General features: G+C 39.2%; 1 protein-coding gene across 9 annotated transcripts in view; it reads right to left on the reverse strand.

Moving 5' to 3' along the window:
- Nfat5 (nuclear factor of activated T cells 5) overlaps positions 1–24,441 on the reverse strand; it is an 84,128-nt gene that overhangs the window by 4,573 nt on the left and 55,114 nt on the right. For 3 of the 9 annotated variants that reach the window (XM_048355215.1, XM_048355213.1, XM_048355222.1), the window contains 5 exons: positions 17,115–17,247; positions 11,398–11,481; positions 4,988–5,136; positions 1,732–4,213; positions 300–539 (listed from right to left, as the gene is read on the reverse strand). In XM_048355215.1, the coding sequence (XP_048211172.1) occupies positions 304–539; positions 1,732–4,213; positions 4,988–5,136; positions 11,398–11,481; positions 17,115–17,247 (3,084 nt within the window). In that variant the 3' untranslated portion in view covers positions 300–303. The remainder of the gene's footprint in view (positions 1–299; positions 540–1,731; positions 4,214–4,987; positions 5,137–11,397; positions 11,482–17,114; positions 17,248–24,441) is intronic. The other 6 variants (XM_048355216.1, XM_048355214.1, XM_048355220.1 and 3 more) reach the window with 5 other exon arrangements.

The raw sequence follows: 24,441 nt of genomic DNA on the forward strand, positions 1-24,441 counted from the left end.
TTTATCATACTATTCTGACTTGGTACTTCTTGGAGAAAAGAAAAATAGGGTATTAACATATTCAACCTACAGTATGAGGGAAATGCAATTTGCATTCACCCAATGTCCTGACTTTCAAAAAGTAAAGAAATATAGAGACTAAAGGAATGCTCACTATTCACAATTTATTAGAAGTAAAAAGTACTCTTCTGAAAAAAACAGATTTTAAGTATCTGTGTTACTACTTAGCACAAATTTATTAAGAAAAATTAAATTATTGAGGCTTTTCAATAAGAAGCCAAAAAGTATTATGCACTTACCCAGTTAAAAGGAGCCAGTCAAGTTGTTTCCTTGGTTTTGCAATGAAACGAGCAAATCAATCTTTTCGATATTCTGGCTGGTGTTTATAGAGGATGACAGTGGAGAATTCTCTGGCATTTGCTGAGAAAGAAGTGTTGTCACAGGTGACTGTCCCTCGTTTTGTGGTTGGCCTGGCTGACTTATGGCCATTAACTGATCTGGCAATGTAGCTGGCCCAGAGGTTAAAAGCTGGCTACAGTCTGTAGGCACAATGAAAACAGACATTACTTGGTTAGTTAGGATTCACAAGAAAATATTAGTTGCCAGGGAAATTCATTATTCTGTTCAAAACTAAAAGTGAGGCATTTGACAGTGAAAGAAAAAGGTTTCCTCTATTGATATAAAAATATCAGTTCAATGAGGCACTGGTGACTTACACCTATAGTCCTAGCTATTCAGGAGGCTGAAATCTGAGTACTGAGGTTTGAAGCCAGCCCCAACAGACAAATCCAAAAAAACTTATCTTCAACTAACGAGGGTGGGGGGGCGCGGAGGCAGAAGTGGAGGTGTAACTCAAATGGTAACATACTAGTGAGTGAAAAGAATACAACACATTGACACCAAAACAAATAAGCAAGAAAACAAACTAGTCTAGAGGGACTGGAGGTGTGGCTCAAGTGGTAGAGCACCCATATAGGAAGTGCAAGGCCCCAGTAGGGACAAAAACAAATAGCAAAAAAACAACAAACAAACAAAAAAACTTATGAAATCCTACATAATTTCTTGTTATATGAACCTTAAAGGTGGGCATCTATCTACTTTAATTGGTTGACACTGGACAGTCTTTTTTTTTCTTTTCTTTTCTTTTCTTTTGATAGTAGGGATCAAACCCAGGGTGTTGCACTTGCTAGGCAAGTACTTTGTCGCTTAGTTATATCCCAGACCTATTGGATAGTCTTAATTCATTTTCAAATTTACAGCTTAAAATAGCAGGGCTGGGGATATAGCCTAGTGGCAAGAGTGCCTGCCTCGGATACACGAGGCCCTAGGTTCGATTCCCCAGCACCACATATACAGAAAACGGCCAGAAGCGGCGCTGTGGCTCAAGTGGCAGAGTGCTAGCCTTGAGCGGGAAGAAGCCAGGGACAGTGCTCAGGCCCTGAGTCCAAGGCCCAGGACTGGCCAAAAAAAAAAAAAAAAAAAAAGCAAACATAGTGTTTTTATCCACTACCATTATGTTCCCAATGCCCTTGGTCAAGTACAGAAAAGAATCACTATTTTAGGTGTGGAGACTGGGCCCACACAGGACAAGTAACTTGTGTTGTCTTCTAGTTGGTAGAATTCTAAATACAATCTGTGTTCTTCAAATTGCTTTACTTTGCTTCCTTCTAGTAACAGCAATACTAACCTGACCATTTCAATGAAGTAATGAGAAATTAGAAAGTTTCTTACTATTCTGAATGCCAAATAAGAACATTCCTGAAGTCTGCTGAGATGAGCCGGGGGAATTCTGTAGCTGGTTCATTGTGCCTCCTGCAGTGCTGTGAAATAAAGTAGCCTGGGACTGGGGTGAAGAGGTGGCTCCTTGGATCCCAGGCATGTTGCTCTGAGGAGAATAAAGAGGAGACTGTTGCATGTCTGGTTGGTTTATACTGGTCTGCAATGCAGACATGGATGCTGGAGAGAGGAAGAGTGTCACTTGCTGATCTTGAGAACTAGGTGACCCTTGAACCAGCTGAATCTGAGGAGAGCTATGGAACAAGGAAGTCTGTGATGACTCAGACTGAGTAGGACCTGGGTTCTGAAGTGATGAAACTGTAGGCTGATTCTGAAACTGCATGGGTTGCTGATCTTGAGTCATTGGAGCCATATTACTCTGTTGGTGAAACATGGACTGGTTCTGTTGCTCCTGACTGGCCATTGGATTCTGGTTCGGGCTGAATATCATGTTTGGTGGTGGCTGCTTCTGAGATGTCATTGAGGCCATGGTATTCTGATTACTGAATAAAATGCTCTGCTGTTGCTGTTGCTGTTGTTGCTGCTGTTGCTGCTGCTGCTGCTCCTGGGATGGAGAGTTACTCTGCATAGCAACTATGGAGTGCTGTGACTGGAATATTGTTCCTTGTTGATTTTGAGGCATTGGATTAGGCGGAAGGGAGCCCAGAGACACCTGGGGCTGAAATAAACCTTGCTGAGAGGGTTGTGTCTGTTCTTGGGAAAGCATAGGGGTCTGGATGTGTGAGATTGGAGCCTGCTGTTGGAAAGCAGCTTGCTGTTCAGAGTTTGATGTTGACTGAAGTGGAGAAATTGAGTTCTGTGCTGCAAAAAATGAAATCTGTTCTTCTTGGGCTACTGTGTTACTCTGAAGATTATTCATAGGACTTTGGGAAAGAAATATGTTGGGTGACTGCTGGTCCTGTGGAACTGAAGAGCCCTGTAACACAGTGATGGTATTCTGAGAGTGAAACATTGGAGGCTGCATTTGTTCAGAGGATGCTGTAGAAGTCTGACCATGGACAATAGGATTTGGACTGTGAAAAATAGAGCCTTGCGTTTCCTGGGAAAGATTCTGGGTATCCGCAATAGGATTTTGAGGATGGAAAAGTTGAGCTTGTGAATGAGAAGACTGCTGCAAAAAATTCCCAGATTGAAGTGATATTATCTCACTCCCTTGCTGGAATAAACCATTACCTTGCTGTTGGGTACCACTATTTTGAACACTCATCATGCTTTTTGTGGATGAAAAAAGGTTAACTTGAGACTGACTGTCTCCACTATGTTGCATCTGGACCATTGTCTGAAAGACACTATTCTGAATCTGTTTTGCTTGTGATCCAGTTTCTTCTCCATCTCCTGAACTCGATGTCTGAAATATGGTAGTGCCAGGGGTAGCAACCTGCTGTGTGGTGGTTGTAGAAGTTTCATTTCCAGAAACTGCAGGAGGAGAAGAAAACAATTCACACTGCATTTGTATATCCTCATTAGTAGACAGTGCACTCATCATGTGAGAAGGCTGTTGGTAAACTGGAGATTGTTGAAGGTTTCCATTTGCTGAAGCAGTTGAAGGGAATAACTCTGACTGAATTTGTGCAGCAGCCTGGCAAATGCTCTGTTGCATCTCCATCACCATTGCAGCTGATGATTCCATTACCTGTTGCTGCTGCTGCTGTTGTGGGTTAGACAATGCATTTTCAGCCTGTGGATGAACACTTTCAGCTCTTACAGGCATTAAATTATCTGGTCTGGTGTGAACTGTTGGCTCTGTTGAAGAAAACATTCCTGGGCTTACACTATTTTGAATTTGACTGACTTGTTGAAAAATGTCTGCACTCAGTTGTTCTTGAACATTCTCATTACCATCTGGAGCAGAAAATAAAACTGAAGATAACTGTTGCTGGGCCTCTAAAACTTGCTGGACCAAATCAACACTTCCACTGCTGCCACCAGCAGTACTGCCTGTAAAACTTCCTGCTTGCAACTGCTGAATAGTGTTCTGGAGCTGACTCACACTATTTGGTGATGGGAAAATATTTGATGATATCTGCTGCTGTAAAGTCTGCGCCTGGTCTTGCAGTGGGGACTGCTGCTGTTGTGACGCCTCAGTCAGCTGTGACAAGTTAACCACTGTGCCATCTGACTGCAATACTTCTCTAGACTGAGTTTCTCTTGTCTGAAACTGTGTAGCCTGCTGTAGTAAGGTATCACTGCTGGGTAGCTGATTAGAGGCAGAGGCTGGAAAGGTTCCAGGCTGTGAGATATCCTGTGTTTGGATAGTTGTCAGGGTCTCTGGGTTGTATGCCTTGGGTTGAAGCTGCTGTTGCTTTTCATTCTCTGAAGGTAAGTGGGAAGACGATGGTGATGGAAAAGATCCACTTCCTGCTATGTTAGAAATATTCTCTAAATTTTGCTGAGTTGATCCAACTGTCTTCGTGGTCTAAACAATAAAAATCCCCAAACAATATGCACATATAAATAATAAATACATAAGCTACTTAAAAATTATTACTATTATAAAAATATATGTAGAACCAATTTTATTTTATATTTTATTATTGAAAACAGGTTCAAGACTGACTCACCATGATAACATAATGTCTGATTTTCAGTATTATAATAAGACAGTTAAATAAGAAAGTAGAAGAAACAGATACTGATAGACTTAGGCAAATTATAGGTAATTAAGAGAACATTAATTCTATGGTTCATAAATACTAATCTGAAAAAGAAATCATCTTGTGGATTATCAGTAATCCTACAGTGGGAAAAACAACTAAAACAGAGAGGACTTACAGAAAATATCTGGAGGAAAATTTAAGTAAAAATGTTTCTACTTTACAAAATGCTATTAAAGTAGTACTTTCCATACTTTTTTTTTTTTTTTTTGAGAAGAGTCTCCCTATTTTATCCTAGGTTGGACTCAAGATCCTCCTGCCTTAGCCTCTCAATTGCTGGGATTACAACATGTGCTACCATGCCCAGCCATTAGTACTTCTTATCAATACTCCTTATCCCACAGGTATTAATTTCTCTACCTTTCAAATGGATACTCGAAGTTGCTTTGCAAGCAATTGTGCTAAAGTTCAAAGCATTCAAGCAAAATTCTTTAAGTATATGTAATGCAAAACACATATGAAAGAAACAGGAAAAAGTAAATATGACAATATTGTCTCCGAGGTGAAATTTTTGGGCACTAGTCAACATAACTTACCTTAAAAATAGGGGAAGATCTTTTTTCTGCAGTTACTTCCATTGGAGTAACATCTTCAGTTTTAATCATACTGCTTGATATGAGTGGAGTGATCAGAGCATTAGGAAGGATATTTACCTTATCTAAGTTACATCCAGTAGATTTCATTGCTGCAAACAAATAGATAGCCACACAAAAAAAGGAGAGAAGGCAATTAAAGTTTAGAATCACTGAAATAATTTAACTCTATGATTTGTTAAGGCATTATATATACGTAAATATAGATACATATATACATTCTAGTATACATATTTATGCTACAATGATAGCCTGATACAAAGGAGTGTATCAATGTTTACCCTTCTTTTTTAAGTACAATGATTTAATTTTCTTTCTGTATTTCAAAGTACTTTTTATGACTGTTGAATGATTCCCAAGTGATTTAGTAGTTATTTGCTTGGGAAGTTTCAGGGAGATGTTTGCTTATACTATTTTGTCCCAGAACTCATGACTGTACTCTAATGAGTCTTTAAACAATATCAAGTGGCACGAGAGATGCCACCATCTTTTCCTTTATGGATTTCAATATGTATTTATTGAGCCTAATAACGTGCTAAGCATTGCTGTAGGTTCTGAGGACCCTGTGAAGATTAAAATGGGTATTTCCTGGAAATTATAGCCCAGTAAGAGAAGAAAAAAGTAAAGTGTATATACCACCTAAGGAAAAAGAGACCCTTTTAAAGGAATTCTGAAAATTACATAAGGAAGATTTTTTTTTTTTAACTCAGGGCTTTGTGCTCACTTGGCTTGCTTGCTCGGCTGGCACTCTAACACTTGAACCAGACCTTTAGCCCTGCTTTGTGCTGCTTTCTTGAGATGGAGGTACACAGATTTTTCTGGCTTTGAAACCTCAATCCTCCAGCTCTGAGTAGCTAGGATTATAGGTGTGAGCCACCAGCACCCAGCTAAGAAAGATACATTTACCATCCCAATATTGATTTAAACTGTGGAGAACATTAGTATTTACAGTTTATTTTGTTTTATTTTACTTTTTGCCAATCCTGGGGCTTGGACTTAGGGCCTGGGCATTAACCCTGGCTTCTTTTTGCTCAAGGCTAGCACTCTACCACTTGAGCCACAGCACCACTTCTGGATTTTTCTATTTATGTGGTGCTGAGGAATTGAACCTAGGGCGTCGTGCTTGCTAGGCAAGCACTCTATAGTTTATTCCAAACAACTTTATAAGTTTTCTTTTTAATCCATGTGAAATAAAAACATTAGAAATTTAGGATAGCAATCTTTTTGTCTGTTTGTTTAAATAAAAGCATGTTGCAAACAGGCAGCATTTAGCTCAAATATAAATGTTCGATTAAAATATGAATTAAGGGGGCTGGGGATATAGCCTAGTGGCAAGCGTGCCTGCCTCGGATACATGAGGCCCTAGGTTCGATTCCCCAGCACCACATATACAGAAAACGGCCAGAAGTGGTGCTGTGGCTCAAGTGGCAGAGTGCTAGCCTTGAGCAAAAAGAAGCCAGGGACAGTGCTCAGGCCCTGAGTCCAAGGCCCAGGACTGGCCAAAAAAAAAAAAAAAAATGAATTAAGACCTTCAACAGGCAAGGTACGGTGGCTTATATCGTAATCCCAGCATTTGGGGCAGAAGAATCTTGAGTTCAAGGCCAGCCTGAGCTACACATACATAGTGAGATCCTGTCTCAGAAAAAAAAAATTCAACACATCACCCATATGCAAAAAGACCTAAGAAAGCTCAACATAGCGGACAGTGGCACATGCCTGTAGATCCCCCTTGGGAAGCTGAGGTAGGAGAACAAAGACTTTGAGGTATGTCTGGGCTACACAGTAAGACCTTGCCTCCAGAAGGAAGGAAAAAAAAATATTTTTAAGACAGTGAAAAGATATTTTTGGGGAAACTTAAGTTGCAATCACTAATGTTTTCTTTAGCTCTAACCTTGAACAAATCACTCAATGTCTCTAAGCCTTGGCTTGTAAAACAATTGAACTTTACCTGTGGTCTTAAGCTCCTGAATCTTACCATGTAATTGTAACTAGAGGAAAGGATACATTTTCAACTATTCTTTATGCTCATTCAAGTCCTTACAAAGCCAAAATGCAATGAACGAACATCATTATTTTATTCTAGGTCCTAAACATGCAGAATTTTGTTTTTAGCAATTTATTGTTTTATTCTCAAATCTACTTGTACTTATATCTAGAAAAATTTCTAGAAACAGGCCCAAGGAACCATTAATAATAGAATACACACACACACACACACACACACACACACACACACACACAGAGTACCATACACTTCATTTTGTTTGAGTTATTTGGTGTTATGGATATATATGCCACTGAGTAAAGCTTTCTTTATAGAGAAAGGATTAAATATCTAGCTATACTATCATTTTGGGGTATCAAGCTCTAAATCTCATTGCAACTAATGGCTATTTATAAGAGCCATCCTTTCAAAATACATTGTGCTCATAAACTGACAGACTGAATTGAAACCCCTTGGTTCAAGTACTTAAAGGTAATTAAAAAGAATCATCCTTCAAGGATTATTGCCATTACACAAATTTAAAAATCACTGATGCTTCTTAGTCTTCATCATTAAAGTATAGCTAATTAAATCTACTTAAATCTCCACACAGACTTTAACACAAAAACTAAAGCCCTGATTTTCAAGGAACCATAAAAATAAGCTATTTGTCAAAGAAAATCCCTAGTTCTGAAATTTATTTTTGAAAACTGGTCAGGGATTCCTAATTATTATATTTACTTATATTTTATTTTAGACAGTGTCCCACTACATAGTCTAGCTAGCCTCAAATTCACTAATGTAGTCCAGATGGGCTTTGAACTCATGATCCTCCTGGTACAGATTCCCAAGAGTTGGGAATATAGGCATGTGCCCTCATGCCCAGCTTTTAACTGTTGTAACTAAAACAACAAATAAAAAGTTTAAATGGATAAAATTTAGTATCCAATTTAATTTTACTTCATAAAATTATATTTTATCAACTTCAATTGATAGATAAGGCAATTATCAAAATAAGAGAGCCTGAGCCAGCTGCTCGTGGCTCATGCTGTAATACTAGCTACTCAGGAGGCTGAGATCTAAGTATTGTGGTTTGAAGTCAGCTCAGATAGGAAATGGAGACTCTTAACTCCAATTAATCACCAAAAAGCTGCAAGTGGAGCTATGGCTCAAATGGTAGGGTATTAGCATTGAGGATAAAAAAACAAAACAAAACAACTTAGGGACAAGTGCCTAGGCCCCTAAGTTCAAGTCTCATAACTAGTACATGTCTTTCTTCATTTTTTTTCTTTTTTCTTTTTCTTTTTTTTTTTTTTTTTGGCCAGTCCTAGGCCATGAACTCAGGACCTGAGCACTGTCCCTGGCTTCTTTTTTGCTCAAGGCTAGCACTCTGCCACTTGAGCCACAGCGCCCCTTCTGGCCATTTTCTGTATATGTGGTGCTGAGGAATCGAACCCAGGGCCTCATGTATATGAGGCAAGCACTCTTGCCACTAGGCCATATTCCCAGCCCCTTTCTTCATTTTTTTATATACTTGTTTTCCATCAGTTGTGAGGCTTGAACTCAGAGCCTAGGCACTGTCTTTTGCTCAAGGCTAGTGGCTCTACCACTTTGAGCCACAGTGCCACTACTAGTACATGTCAAAAAGAAGAATAGCTTTGTCTTTTTCTTCTTTTTTGGGGGGTGGGAGGGGCCTAGTAAGGTTTTGATTGAAGTACTACAATTTTTTTTTACAAAGTCTAAAATTCTTTTTTTTTTTTTTTTTTTTGCCAATCCTAGGGCTTGAACTCAGGGCCTGAGCACTGTCCCTGGCTTCTTTTTGCTCAAAGCTAGCACTCTGCCACTTGAGCCACAGCGCCACTTACGGCTTTTTCTATATACGTGGTGCTGAGGAATCGAACCCAGGGCTTTGTGTATATGAGACAAGCACTTACCACTAGGCCATATTCCCTGCCCCCAAAGTCTCAAATTCTATGAAATCAATGTCCTGTTTTGGAGAACAGGGTAACTAAAAGTTGGCAAAAGTTAGGTTATATTATTATGATCTATTATTAATGCACAGGTATTATTAGTTTTATAAACATGATCTGAATGATTTTTTTCTCAGATGTATTTATATAGTGAAGCTCAATTTGTTTGTTCATTCTTTTTTTTTTCCCTCTAGGACTGGGGCTCGTACTCAGGGCCACGTACTTGTTTACCACTGGAGCCCTGATCTCTACTTTTTGCTGGCTACTTTGAAGATGGAAGTCTAGTGAACTTTTCTACCTAGGCTGGCTTCAGACTTTGATTCTCTGGATCTCAGTGTCCAAAGGGTTACAAGCAAGAGCCATTAGTGCCCACTCAACCAACAGTATTTTTAAAATCCTAACTAGTGAACTTGGGCAAGTATCTAATCTCTCTGAATGTTTTTCTCAACTACAAATGTGAAACATTAAGTTATCAATATAAGTAGTTTGGAAGATCAAATAAGAGAATTTTTCTTCAGTAAAGTTTGATAACAGTAAAAGCTGATAATCTTAGTAGTAATCTTATTTACTACTCCATAATTCCTCATTAATCTACACTGGAAAATGTTCATGGACAAAAATTAACATGGCAAGCTATAATTGAACCATTCAATATGTGAATGTTGAAGTTTACTACAGATAAATAAGGTGTCATGGGCTGGGAATGTGGCTTAGCGGAAGAGTGCTTGCCTAGCATGCATGAAACCCTGGGTTCGAGTCCTCAACATCACATGCACAGAAAATGTCGGAAGTAGCACTGTGGCTCAAGTGGTAGAGTGCTAGTCTTAAGCAAAAATAAGCCAAGGACAGTGCTCAGGCCCTGAGTTCAAGCCACAGAACTGGCAAAAGAAAAAAAATTAAGTGTCATTGTATTTAATAAAACTTATTAAATGTATTATGCCTTTTGAAAGTATTTAAAAATAAATTAATTTTTAATTATTAAATAAAATTTAAAAATTAATTAAATTCATATGAATTTATGAACATGTAATTTAGAAAAATCTAAGTAACAGCAGGATTATAAAAAGTAACCTGTGCATGCTTCATAATTGTATATCAAAGCTATAATCAAAGTAGAAATCTTTTAATCTGCCCAACCACATTAAAATATCCTAGGAACAAATTTATGTTCATTCTTTCTCTCTCTCTTTTATTCCCTTCCTCCCTTCTTTCCCTTTCTTCTCTCCCATTCTATTTTTTTTTTTTTGGCCAGACCTGGGGCTTGGACTCAGGGCCTGAGCACTGTCCCTGGCTTCTTTTTGCTCAAGGCTAGCACTCTGCCACTTGAGCCACAGCGCCACTTCTGGCCGTTTTCTATATATGTGGTGCTGGGGAATTGAACCTAGGTATATGAGGCAAGCACTCTTGCCACTAGGCCATATCCCCAGTCCTCTCCCATTCTTTTTTTCATTTGTTTGATCACTTCTTTTTTTTGAGACAGCGTCTTAATATGTAACCTGGCCTGTCCTCAAACTCACAAAGTTACTGTCTCAACCTCCCGACTGTGGGGATTACAAGTATGTACTATGTTTAGCTTTTTACTTTTATTTATTTACTTTATTTTTCCAGTCCTGGGGCTTGAACTCAGGGCCTGGGCACTGTCCCTGGCTTCTTTTTGCTCAAGGCTACCACTCTACCACTTGAGCTACTGCACTACTTCTGGCCTTTTGTTTATGTGGTACTGAGGAATCGAACGCAGGGGTTCATGCATTCTAGGCAAGCACTCTACCGATAAGCCACATTCCCAGCCCTAATTTTTACTTTTAAAAGTTTTAATACTAGGGAATTGAAAACAACAACAAAAAAAATTCCTGTATGCCAACATATGTCTTTTGTTTGGTGTTTTGGTGCAACTCAGGCTGTCCTTGCTTATGATCACCTGCTTCAGCCCTTCAAGTACTGCACTGAATGAGGGAACATATCAAGTTGAAAAACAAATATAAGCATATTCAGTAAAAATAAATTTAAAAGAATTGGGTCCAGTACTAGAGGTTGAACTCAGGGCCTCACGTATTCACTTGGCGTTTTTTTTATTCACAGCTGCCACTCTACCACTTAAGCCACACTTAAGGTCCAACTTTTTTCTGGTTAAGTGGCAGTAAGAATTTCTTGGACTTTTTTGCCTGGGCTGGATTTAAACTGCAGTCCTCAGATCCTAGTTTCCTGAGTAGCTAGGATTACAAGCATGATGAGCCACTGGTATCTGGGGGCATTCACAACATTTAAACAAATGTTTATTTTGCAATATGGAGACACACTGCTTGAGTTCCAAATACATAAATTAACAAAACACTAAGGTTTCCTAGAGAAAGCAGATGGGATCACCTAATTGCAATTTTTGAGAAAAATCAAGTTGGTACCTTTCATGGCCTCTTCAAAAGAGCAAGGTCTTGCTGGACTAGATATTTCCTTCTTCACTTTTATATTCAAAGCACCAGCTGCTGCTATTTAAAAAAATAAAGTTCATGTTTTTATTTAAATTTATTCATCCTAAGAAATGTGAATCTTAAAATTCTATAATTGGAGTAGTTTCTCAAAGAGTATCATTAACTTATTTGTTTGGCAGAAATTCTATGCTAACGATTTTTTTTTTTGTAACAAGTAGTTACAAAACTCACTATTTGCCAAGTGGACAAAGCACAGTCACTTACCAAAACAAAAGCAAAACAGAATCCTCCTTGTGATCTATATATGTTGACAGGATCAGCTCAGTAGAAAACTGATATAAAGTATCACTTACTATTAGAATACTAGCAAGAAAAAAAATTCATTTACTTAGATATGTATACTAAATAAATATGCTAATTTGAAAATATTATTAAATGTTCAAGTTAAATAAAAACAACTGTAATGAACATAAAGTGTGTATTAGTATGAATAGTCAGTAATAATTAAGAAATATAATTTTTAAAAAAATTTTTTGCTAGCATTCATGGACAGTCAATGGGCTATATATCTAGTCACATCAATTAAATATTCTATGACAACATTAAATTTAATAAGTCCAGGAAGAGAGATATTTCTAAGCAGGCTGCCAGTGGCTCATGCCTGTAATTCTAGCTAGGAGCTTTGCCAGGCAGGAAAGTATGTGAGACTCTTATCTTCAATTAACCATGAGAAAACCAGAAGTAGCACTGTGGCTCAAAGTGGTAGAGTGCTAGGCTTGAACAAAAGACCCCAGGCACAGTACCAGGTCCCCCCAACGCGCCCCCAAAGAATGGATCACTTCTAAATTATGAAGTTAAATAAATTAAGTCTGGTCCAAATGAACATATCATTTTGGTTAAAATATATCTAAACTTTGATTCTCCAATGCATTTTAATTACATTAATTAACTTGTTAATGTTTTCTGAGACAAGGGCAAGTTATGTAGACTAGGCTAGCCTCAAACTCTCTACTCTCCAGTGTCATACTTTTCAGTGCTGGGAGTAATTGCAAAAATCAAAGATTTAAGAATAGAAACTAATACCTGGCAAAAATTATAATTTCTACTTTTTAATTATTAGTAATTTGTGTTTATAGCAGCAAAAACTGGTATAAGTAAATATACCATCGTTTCCTATAAAAATCACCCTTGTAGTGCCAAAATAAATAATGTCTAACTTCTCTGTGTCTCAGACTCAAGTACAAAATTAAAGATATTTTAACATTTAAGCAAATGATCTAAGAACACAGAGTCACACATAAAATGCACAATCCAGTGCTGTACAGCCTCAGAAGCTACATTTACATCTGGTGCCATGTGCAGTCAGGATATGCTCACTTGAGTCCTTTTCCTAATCCAACTCTTGGACCATAGACCAACTACGCAGGAACCCTGAGTATTATTTTCTGGTGGACTGCACATGTGGAAATATTACAATGAAATCCACCCCTCCTCTCTTTTTTTGGTGCCACTACTGGGGGCTTTAAGTCAGGGCCTTGTGTTCTACCACTTAAGCTATATCTCCAAGCTAGCATTTTGCTAAATTAACTAGAGATGGAGTATCGTGGACTTGTGGACTTCTCTGACCAGGCTGACTTTAAACTGATCCTCCAGATCTCTGATTTTTTTTTAAATTAAATTTCAATGACAAGGTGATGTACAGATGTTACATAATAACATAGAGAGTGCATTTCTTGTCATATTTGTTACACCCTCATTTTTCTTTCCCTTCCCTAGTTCAGGTAAGCATATATACAATATCCAGTGTACCAAGATCATATATAGCAACCACATGGGGTACACCAAAGGAAATTCACCTAGTACATTAAACGTAACGACAACAATAAAGTCCTTCTGTGTCCTTCTCTTGGAGTTCATTTTGCTTAGCCTCATCTTATATAATCATATGTACATAGCTGTTGAGCTACTGTGATCCTCTGGTAGGTCTATCCTAGACCTTTTTATGTTTGTTTAGTAGTTGTTTGGTTTTAGATACATAATGTAAAGTCGCTGACCCAAACATGTGGAAATTTGAAAAGAATTTTATTTTGCAGACCTGGTCTCTACTGTCCGCCCGTCCGCGCCCCCCCCCCCAAAAAAAAACCCCCAATCATATATCAAGGCAGGTCTCAGACTTCTGAGTAGCTAGGATTACAAGCACAGTCAATAGTGCTTCACACAAAGAGGCTATTTCAGTTCATTTTTGTGTTGTTTTTTTGTGGGTTGGTCACAAGGCTTAGATTAAGGGCCTGGGGCACTATTCCCAAACTCTTTTGTTCAAGGTTAGTACTCTACCCCTTTGAACCACAGCTCCACTTCTAGTGAGACTATTTCATATTACAAATGTATGTTCACTCAAGAAAGTAGAAACAAATAATATTTGGTCTTTGAGTATAAACTAATATTCTTTCTCATATGTATATGTATATTTATTTATTTATTTACTGCCAGTCTGGGCCTTGAACTCAGGGCCTGAGCACGGTCCCTAGCTTCCTTTTGCTCAAGGCTAGCATTCTACCACTTGAGCCACAGTGCCAATTCTGGCTTTTTCTGTTTATGTGGTGCTGAGGAATTGAACCCAGGGCTTCATGAATGCTAAGCAACATTCCCAGCCCCTCTCATATATATATATATATATTTTTTTTTGGGGGGGGGGCAGTCCTGGGCCTTTGACTCAGGGCCTGAGCACTATCCCTGGCTTCTCTTTGCTCAAGGCTAGCACTCTACCACTTGAGCCAAAGCACCACTTCTGGCCATTTTCTATATATGTGGTGCTGGGGAATCGAACCTGGGGCTTCATGTATACGAGTCAAGCACTCTTGCCACTAGGCCATATCCCCAGCCCCAAATCTTTTTTTTTTTGTTGTTGTTGTTGTTTTGGCCAGTCCTGGGCCTTGGACTCAGGGCCTGAGCACTGCCCCTGGCTTCTTTTTGCTCAAGGCTAGCACTCTGCCACTTGAGCCACAGCGCCACTTCTGGCCGTTTCCCATATATGTGGTACTGGGGAATTGAACCCAGGGCTTCATGTATACGAGGCGAGCTCTCTACCCAGCCTCGAAGCCAGAATATTTCTAAATTTTAAACTTTGCCTTTTTGGTATAGTTTTTACTTGCAACCTTTTATTCTGAGACAAAAAACAGGGGAATTTCATTCATGCTATAAACTGTGGTGCATCTTTGTAGCACACTATCTTTGTAGTACACTAGTGAAAATAACCAATGTTACAAATTTCAATTATGACTAAAAAGAAAATAAGGAATAGACAAAATAGGGGAAAAATTAATTGTCAAGACTAGCTATAACTGTCTTAGCTACTGTTTCTCTCTTTTTTTCTTGGGCCTTGAGTTCAGGTCCATATCCTTGCTTGGCTTACTTGAGATTTGCCTCTCACCTAGCTTTTGCTGGTTAATTACAGAGGAAGTCTTGTGCTCGTCTCCCTGGGATGGCTTCAACCATTGATCCTCCAAGTTTCAGCCTCCTGAGTAGCTAGGGTTATATGCATGAGCAATTGGTCCCTGGTCTGTTTCCCTTTTTTTAAAAAAAATTAATTAATTAATTAGTTTATTTATTTGCCAGTCCTGGGCCTTGGTCTCAGGGCCTGAGCACTGTCCCTGGCTTCCTTTTGTTCAAGGCTAGCAGCACTCTGCCACTTGAGCCACAGTGCCACTTCTGGCCATTTTCTGTATATGTGGTGCTGAGGAATCGAACCCAGGGTTTCATGTATAGTATACGAGGCAAGCGCTCTTGCCACTAGGCCATATTCCCAGCCTGCCCTGTTTCCCTTTTTTGAGACAGAATCTTACTCTGACTATGTAGCCCAGGTTGGCCCTGAAATTACAATCCTCCTACATTTGCTTCTTATCAGTTAGGATTAGAGAGATGTGACACCAGCCTGCTTTTCCTTTTATTTACTTTTTTGAAGCAGGGCCTATAATTCTTAGGCTCAAGCGATCCTCCTACCTTAGTCTCCCGAGTAAACATAGCACAAACCAAGCCTACACCAATGTTATATGTAAAGAGTTTCCATTTCTAAAACACTCTTCTACCTTTTGTCATCTTCAGGCAACTAAATGAATGCAGGCAATAGTTTGTAAGTTGCTGTTTAACCAGATACCTTCTAAACTTTTTAATGTATCAATTGTTCCTGATGTTTTGATTTCTAAAGCATTTTATTTTACCTAAGTGTTAGTTTTTAATTTAAAATGTTCATTGTTAGTCTTTGATACTTTTTATGTTATCAAATACACCCCAGGCCAGGGCTGCAGTTCACTGGTAGAGTACCTACTTGCATCCCTGAGTCTCTGGGTTCAATAATCATCACCACACCAACACCCACACACTCACACACCCACACAGAGCAAGCTAAGCCAGGCACTGGTGGCTCATGCCTGTAACTCTAGTTACTTTAGGAGGCTGAGATTTAAGGATTGCAGTTCCAAGCCAGCTTGGCCAGGAAAGTCAGTGACACTCTTTATCTCCAATGAATCATCAGAAAACCAGAAGTGGAACGGTGACTCAAAGTGGTAGAGTGTTGGCCTTGGTTTTTTTTTTTTTTTTTTTTTTTGGCCAGTCCTGGGCCTTGGACTCAGGGCCTGAGCACTGTCCCTGGCTTCTTCCCGCTCAAGGCTAGCACTCTGCCACTTGAGCCACAGCGCCACTTCTGGCCGTTTTCTGTATATGTGGTGCTGGGGAATCGAACCTAGGGCCTCGTGTATCCGAGGCAGGCACTCTTGCCACTAGGCTATATCCCCAGCCCCAGAGTGTTGGCCTTGAGTGAAACTTGGAGACAGTGCCCAGGGCACCAAGTTCAAGCTCCACAACTCACACACACACACACACACACACACAAAAGCAAGCTAAATCTATTTTCCAATAGCCACTTTCAATTTTTAGCACATAAAAGGAACTCAACAAATAATCTTTTTTTTGTGTGTGTGGTACTAGAGTTTGACTTCAGGGGCTTTACCACTTGAGCAACTTTGCTAGTACCTATTTGCATTGGTAAGTTTTACAATTGGATTTCAAGTTGTGCCCACAGCCTAAAATGAGATTCCTGTGTTTCCTTTAAGGCACATCCTACTGTGTCCAGCCATTGTGGCTCCTTTATACTTGGGATGATAAGTCCTTGCCACTGTACTCTGCCATTGATTTAATGGAGTCTTGAAATTTTTTGCCAGGCTGGCCTTGAGCCTCCATATGCTGATCTCTGCCTCCCTCCCAAGTAGCTAATATTATAGGCTTGAGCCATCATGCCCAGATGAATGGTAATTTTTACTGTAAGATAGCCCTGTAGAGTTTTATCTCAGAGCTTTTCTTTTCTTTCCCTTTCCCTCTCTCTGTACCTCCCTTCCGTAAAAGACTGGTTTACTAGGAAAATAAAAGTACACCTCAAGGGGTGAGGCCAGCAGTGCAGTTAAAGATTGTGCTTTATCCTCTCTTGTATCATCAGAATAGGAGACAAAAATGATTCCATTAAAAAGAGCAAAAATGATATATCTTTTAGGAAGTAATGTCCCCACAAGACAAACAAATATCAATTCATCTTACTAAGTGAACATCTTTTTGGTTTTGGCTGGCTGATCTTCACATTGAAAAAAATAATCTAGAAATTAATTATTCACTTTAGTTAAGCATTTCTTATTTTGACATACCTGGGTCTGGAGTGTAAGTGAATGGTTGAACATCATGAGATCTTCCAGCATTCGTCACCACATATATTCCCACAGATACAGGCAAAGTTATATGTTGGTCATGATATGGGGGAACTTTCACAATTAGATGGTTCTAAGGGAAAAAAAAGGACAAGAGTCAGGAAAGAAGTGACATTTAAGTTTAAAGAATAAAATGTAGTTCCTGTTGGCTGTAAATTTTTTAAAAGTTTGATTAGAAAAAAAGGAATGTATTTTTATTTGTTTATTCTTTTTTTTGGTGTGTGTGTATATGTGTGTGTGTGGTGTGTGTGTGTGTGTCTGTCTGAGACCAGGAGTCAAACTGTGTACCTCATGCTTTAACTCATTAGCTACTTCTCTACCAACTGAACCACACCTCCAACACCTTTGGATTCTTTCTTAAACAAGTCTCACTATGTAGCCAGAGTACTGGAATTATCGTCATACACCAAGCTCAGGGAGATACGTTCCAGGTCATTAATCTTCTAAATTCTTTTAAAGTAAAAAAAAAAAAAAGTTTAACACCAGCTTACAAGGCCCCTGCCTTGTCAATTTTATCTTATTTCCACTGGCTCCTCCAGCTTAGTATAGTCCAGCACACTGACCTCAGCCCATTCCTTTAATATAGTAAATTCATGCTGCCTACAATTACAATATTCTTCCTTCTTGTCAAATGTTAAATTCCTTACCCATTCTTAAGGTTTATACAAACATTATATCCTTAGAGAAGCTTGCCTACATTATCCTATTTTTTTTCCCCACCAGTATTGGTGTTTGAACTCCTGGCTTGACACTTGCTTGGCCTGGCAACACCTCCAGCAGGCTTTTTACTGGTTAACTGGAGTTGGAATCTCTCAGACACTTTTGCTTAGGCTGGTTTTGGTCTATGATCTTCTGGATCTAAACATCCTGAGTAGTTAGCACTACAGGCATGAGCTACTATCACCTCACTTGCACTGTACTTAAAGTAGTGTCTCTCCTATCATAATTATATAAGTGTTTATTTTTGTAACGGCACTTCTTAATTCTCTCTCTCTCTCTCTTCTTTGGCTCAAGGTTAGTGCTTTACCACTTGAACTACAGCACCATTTCCAGCTTTTCCCATCTATGTGGTACTAAGGAATTGAACCTAGGGCTTCATGCATGTTAGGCAAGCACTCTATCACTGAACCAATTCCCAGTCCCACTTTATTATCTCTTTAACTTACTGATTTGCTTTTTGTTTTGTTTTTTGGTGGGTTCGTGGGGCTTGAACTCTGGGCCTGGGCACTGTCCCTGAGCCCTTCGGCTCAAGGGTAGTGCGCTACCACTTGAGCCACAGTGTCACTTCCAGTTTTCTGGTGTTTAATTGGAGATAAGAGTCTGAGGGACTTTCCTGCCTGGGCTGGCTTTGAACTGGGGTCCTCAGATCTCAACCTCCTGCACCCAGCCTGATCTCAGCCACCAGCACCTGGGCTGATTTGCTTCTTTTTTTTTTTTTTGGCCAGTCCTGGACCTTGGACTCAGGGCCTGAGCACTGTCCCTGGCTTCTTCCTGCTCAAGGCTAGCACTCTGCCACCTGAGCCAAAGTGCCCCTTCTGGCCATTTTCCGTATATGTGGTGCTGGGGAATCGAACCGAGAGCTTCATGTGTAGGAGGCAAGCACTCTTGCCACTAGGCCATATTCCCAGCCCTGATTTGCTTCTTATTTGTTTCAAGAGAAGGAGGTCCTCTCTCCACACCACAAGAATGTAAGAACCATGAAGAACTGGGCTGTTTTAACTTTCACTGTCTCCTCTGTTAATATATACCACATACAAATATATTTAAGTATATTTGTTGGATGAAAGGGAAAACTCTTCCCAGCACCTGAAAGGTGAAGGTAGAAAGAATAAATGAGTTTGAGGCGATCCTGGGCTACATACTGAGAGTGTATCTCAATGACTAATTTATGAGGAAAAAATATGCCCACTAAGAGCAAAATTGCCATTTGTTCTGTACAGTTCAATGTGATTAGTTTACAGCATAGTTTACTACTTCTAAGCCATTTAATTCCCACTTATAGTCATGAGTTCAGTCTTTTTCAAACTCTAGGAAATAAAAAAAATTAGTGGCCAATGAATATTAAAAATGGGGTAGAACTTATTCAAGAGGACTACATCTTTCTGAAAATAAAGTGAAGTACATTACATTTGACTTTTTCTCTTTTTCCCTAATAAACTTCAGAAGTTCAAAGAAACCTAGGAGGCAGAGATGTCTTTTTTACCAATGGTCTATATAGGTGGCCACAGCTAACATCTGAAGGTGAGTAACTTTGATAAAATTTCTTATTTTATTACACTACAGATGGTTGCCTTGATTGAAAAGAAAATAAAACAAATGAGGTCAAGCAAAGGTTTCCATGTCTGGGCATTCAATTTGTTTTGGAACCATTTTAACATTATTTGAAATAAATTCATATTATGAACACGAGAATTTAAAGCTGCTAAAATAACTTCAATATGTCTCCTAAATTAGCTGCCATCAAAACAAAACAGAACAAAAGATACACCCCACACCTTCAGGTGACAGTTTTGGAGTTTGAACTTTGCTCAAGGGCTGTCACTTGACCACTTGAGCCACAATCCCACTTCTGCTTTTTTGCTGGCTATTTGGAAATAAGATTTTCTTGCCTGGGCTGGCTTTGGGCCATAATCTTCAGATCTTAGTCTTGTGAGTAGCTTGGATGATAAGTGTTAACCACCAGGTGCCTGCCATCACCCCCCCCCCGCTTTTTTAAATCAGGCGGAAAAAAATACATTGTGTATATCCAATAGTTATTGGGAATACAGAATCTGGAACCCTATGTAGTCATCAAAACTACAGCTGTAAAGATACAATTTCTTAGAAATACTTTTGAATCTTGAATACCCTCAATTTGTGGCCCGTTCTTTAAACACTAAAACTCCTTCACTAAAGCAGTCCGCCCAGAGTTAAGGACACAGCTGAATGAAGAGCTTGTGAAGTATTCTTTCAGTCAATTACGTGGCAAACTAGAATTGAAATTACTCTTTTGAACAGAATATGTGAATAGGGCAACTTGTAACAAGGATTCGCATTTAAAATTCAGATACAGGGCTGGGATGTAGCTCAGTGGCAAAGTGCTTGCCTAGCAAGTGCAACATCCTCGGTTTGATCGCCAGTACCAAAAAAAGAAAAGACCAAAAAAAAAAATACAGTTAAAATTCAGATACATATTTTATTGCCATACTATTCTACTTACTTCAAAAAGTGGACTTAAGGAAACATAATTTGAAAAAAATTTTTTTTTTTGGCCAATCCTGGGGCTTGAACTCAGGGCCTGAGCACTGTCCCTGGCTTCTTTTTGCTCAAGGGTAGCACTCTACCACTTGAGCCACAGCGCCACTTCTAGCTTTTTCTATATATGTGGTGCTGAGGAATCAAACCCAGGGCTTCATGTATATGAGGAGAGCACTTTACCACTAGGCCATATTCCTAGCCCCTAATTTGAAGTCTTTTAAAAGCCCAAGAAACTTAATTTTAATATTAATTCTTCATACTTTTTCAAATGAATTTAGAAACCCTACAACTGATTTGAATTTAAAGTAAATTTGAACCAGATGCTAGTAGCTCACATCTGTAATCCTAGGTACTTAGGAGGCTGAGATCTGAGGATTACAATTCAAAACAAGCCTAGACAAGAAAGTTCAGAAATGCTTTTTTTTGGTCACATGTGGGGCTTGAACTCAGGGCCTGGGAGCTGTCCCTAAGCTCCTTTGTTCAAGGCTATCAATCTACCACTTTGAGCCATAGCACCACTCTGGTTTTTGCATGGTTAATTGGAGATAAGTGTCTCAAGGGGACTTTTCTGCCTGAAATGGCTTTGAACTGCAGCTGTCCTCAGATCTCAGCCTCCTGGGTAGCTGAGATTACAGAGATGAGCCACTGGAGCCTGGTGAGATTCTTATCTCCAATTAACCACAAAAAAGCTAGAAGTGGTAGTATGGCTCAAGTAGTAGTAGCATGCTAGCCTTGAGCAAAAAAGCTCAGGGACAGCACCCAGGCACCTAGTTCAGAGCGGAGAAAGTTGTTTCTAATACCACTGTCAAAACCCAATATTCAATTAACCACCGACTGAGATAGGAATACATTTCACACAAAACAAAAACAATGGGAAACTTTAGGAGCAGGTCTAATACCCTCTAGAGTAAAAAGAGATATTTGAACTTATTTTTAAAGAAAAATCTATACTTGCATTCAAATAACTATTTTTTTCCTCCTAGCAGAAAATCTTTTCTGAGTATATAAGCAATGGTGCTAGATATTTTCCATTTTCCCTGGATATAACTAGAAAATTCATTTTACAGTTGAGGACACACATAACTAGACTGGAACAAGGACATATTATGAAACTACTATGAGAGCCAATTTGAAATGTATATTCTCTCTCTTTTTGGTGATCCTGACCTCAGGGGCTGAGCTTTTTTTTTTTTTTTTTTCCCTTGCTCGAGACTAGCACTCTACCACTTGAGCCCCAGCTCCACTTCCACTTCTAGATTTTTGGTGATTAACCACAGCTAAACAGCCTCACAGACATTCCTGTCCAGGCTGGCTCAGAACTGCAATCCTCAGATCTCAGCCTCCTGAGTAGCCAGGATTACAGGCATGAGCCAAGAGTGCACAGCTGCTCTTTCAACACAATACTTTGTTTAGTTTAGATATTCTCACAAATTCTGCTGAGAATCTTTTCCAGCAATTCTTTCAAATATTTCCTTTGCAGTGAATAGTGTGGTTGAAGTGCTCCCTAGCATATATGAGGGCCAGAGTTTAGTAGCACTTCAATTTTTTTCCCCTTAAGCACATTTATATTCTATCTGCCAAAGATACCCTTTTTTATATATGTAATTATTTTATAAATACCTGTATACACACAAATGTGTATACATACCTTCTTTGTTGTTCTTTTGTTTGTAGGGCTTGAACTCAGGGCCTGGGCACTGTCCTTGAGCCTTGTGCTCAAAGGTAGTGCTGTACCACTTGAGCCACGTGCCACTTCCAGTTTCTGAGTGGTTAATTCGAGATGAGGTCTCACAGGGACTGTTCTGCCCTGGCTGGCTTCAAACTGCAATCCTTATATCTCAGCTTTCTGGCATAAGCCACTAGCGCCTGGCTACATACCCATTTTTAAGACAGGTGATTTAAGTTTTTTATAGATTGAAAAAGTTTAATACCAAGTGAGATGGTTCTGGGGTTACAATTAAATGGCTATTATGGTTACTCATAATTGTTATTTGTTAAATTATCTTTAAGTGGTCTTTTAATAATACTCTATCATATGGATATTTTAAAATATTGTAGATGCTCTTTAAACATTTCTGTGGAGACCTGGTATTTCTTTATTGATCTCATTCAAAGTTTTTATTTTACTTTTCCCTTCCACCCCTCTCTCCCTCCTCTTTTTTTCCATGGCAATTAGGAACAAATCTAGGGCTTCTGCATGCTAAGCAAGCACTCTACCACAGAGTTACATCCCCAGCCCCAAGGTGGGCTTTTTCCCCCCCTTCTCCCATACCTTATTTTTTGAGACATGGTTTTACTATGTAGCTCAGGGCAGCCTGGAACTCACTATATAGTCTAGATTGGCCTCAAATTAGCAATCCTCCCTGCTTTATTCCCTCAGTGTTGAGATTATAGGCATGCACCATCATGCCCAGCTAGCTCCAAATTTTCTTTTTATATATTTTCTTCCTCAAATACTTAATTTCCCCTTAATTTTATTTCAAGGAAGAATTTTTCTGTATCTAAATTCTAATTCCACTCTCAGAAAATACTTACCGGAAAGGCCCTTATGGAAAAATAAGCTGTCATTATAAGAGATAAAAAAATTTTCTGGGTGCCAGTGACTCATGCCTGTAATCTTAACTAAGACTTGGAATGATTATGGTTTGAAGTCTGAGAGATTCCATTTCTAATTAACACGCAAAAAGCCAAGGTGTAGGCATAGCTCAAGCGGTAAGAGTGCTGGCTGTGAACAGGAAGCTAAGCAAGTACAAGTCCTGAGTTCCAAACCCAGTACTACAAAAAAAAAAAAAAAAAAAAAAAAGAAAGAAAAAAACCTTTAAAAAAAAAGAGCAAAATTTCCCAACAGGAAGTTAGGCATGATGGTGTACACCTGTAATCCCAACTAGAGCAGAAGATGTAAACAGGATAAAAATCTGGGCAAAAGGAAGACCCTACCCTCCCTATATCTTAATATTTAATAATCAGAGGAAGAAGGGCTAAGAGCATGGTCTAAACAGCAGATTGACTGCCTAGCAAGTGCAAAGTCCTCAATTCAAACCCCAGGACCACCAACAAAAAAGAAAAATGATTATGAAAAAATATTATGAGTTAGAAGACCCTACAAAATAATTGGTGATTGCTGGGAATATGGCTTAGCTGTAAGAGTGCTCGCCTTGCATGCATGAAGCCCTGGTTCGATTCCTTGGTACCACATAAATAGAAAAAGCCGAAAGTGGCACTGTGGCTCAAGATGTAGAGTGCTACCCTTGAGCAAAAAGAAGCCAGGGACAGTGCTCAGGCCCTGAGTCCAAGCCCCAGGACTGGACAAAAAAAATTAGGTGATAGAGTTTATATTATAGATACTAGGGAAGAAAAAGGGCTTGCCTTTCATAGGTAACAAATTATTAATGACAAGCAGACATTAGAACTTCTGTCAAGGCCAGCCTGGCAATGAATTACCAGGAGATATTTATTGTCTAACAATGTATGTGACAAAGGAGAGATAGTAATAATCATTGTTACTAGGGACCTAGATAAACACTTTTTCTTCTTCTTCTTTTTTTTTTTTTTGCAATTCTTCCTTTAAAGAAAGTTACTCATGTTACATTTGGACACAGAAGCTATATATACATGAAGCTCCACTTTATATGATACTACTATCTAGTTAACAATGACCTTTACACAAGAAGTCTGGTCTTTGACTTTAACTAGGAGGAGGTGATTTCTAGGCTCCTGCAATATCATGTCTGGAGATTTGCCCCTCAACCCACCCTCCTACCCCCCATAGGCTAATGATGATTTATGACAGAAGCTTTCAAACATGCACTGTCAGACCTGGCCTCTGGTGAAACTGAAGACTACAGGTCAGCTGCATGGGCAATACACAGTCAAGTCCATAAAACCCCTGAATGTCAAAGACCTGAATGAGCACCCCTGGTTGGAAACTCTGCATATCTGACATACACCATGTCTAAGAGGGTAATGAGTCCACAGGATGACAGTAGCTTTTCCTTTCGGACCCTCTCAGGCTCTGCCTTATATTGTCCCC

Source organism: Perognathus longimembris, chromosome 10 (genome assembly GCF_023159225.1).
Source record: "Perognathus longimembris pacificus isolate PPM17 chromosome 10, ASM2315922v1, whole genome shotgun sequence".
Taxonomy (NCBI): domain Eukaryota; kingdom Metazoa; phylum Chordata; class Mammalia; order Rodentia; family Heteromyidae; genus Perognathus; species Perognathus longimembris.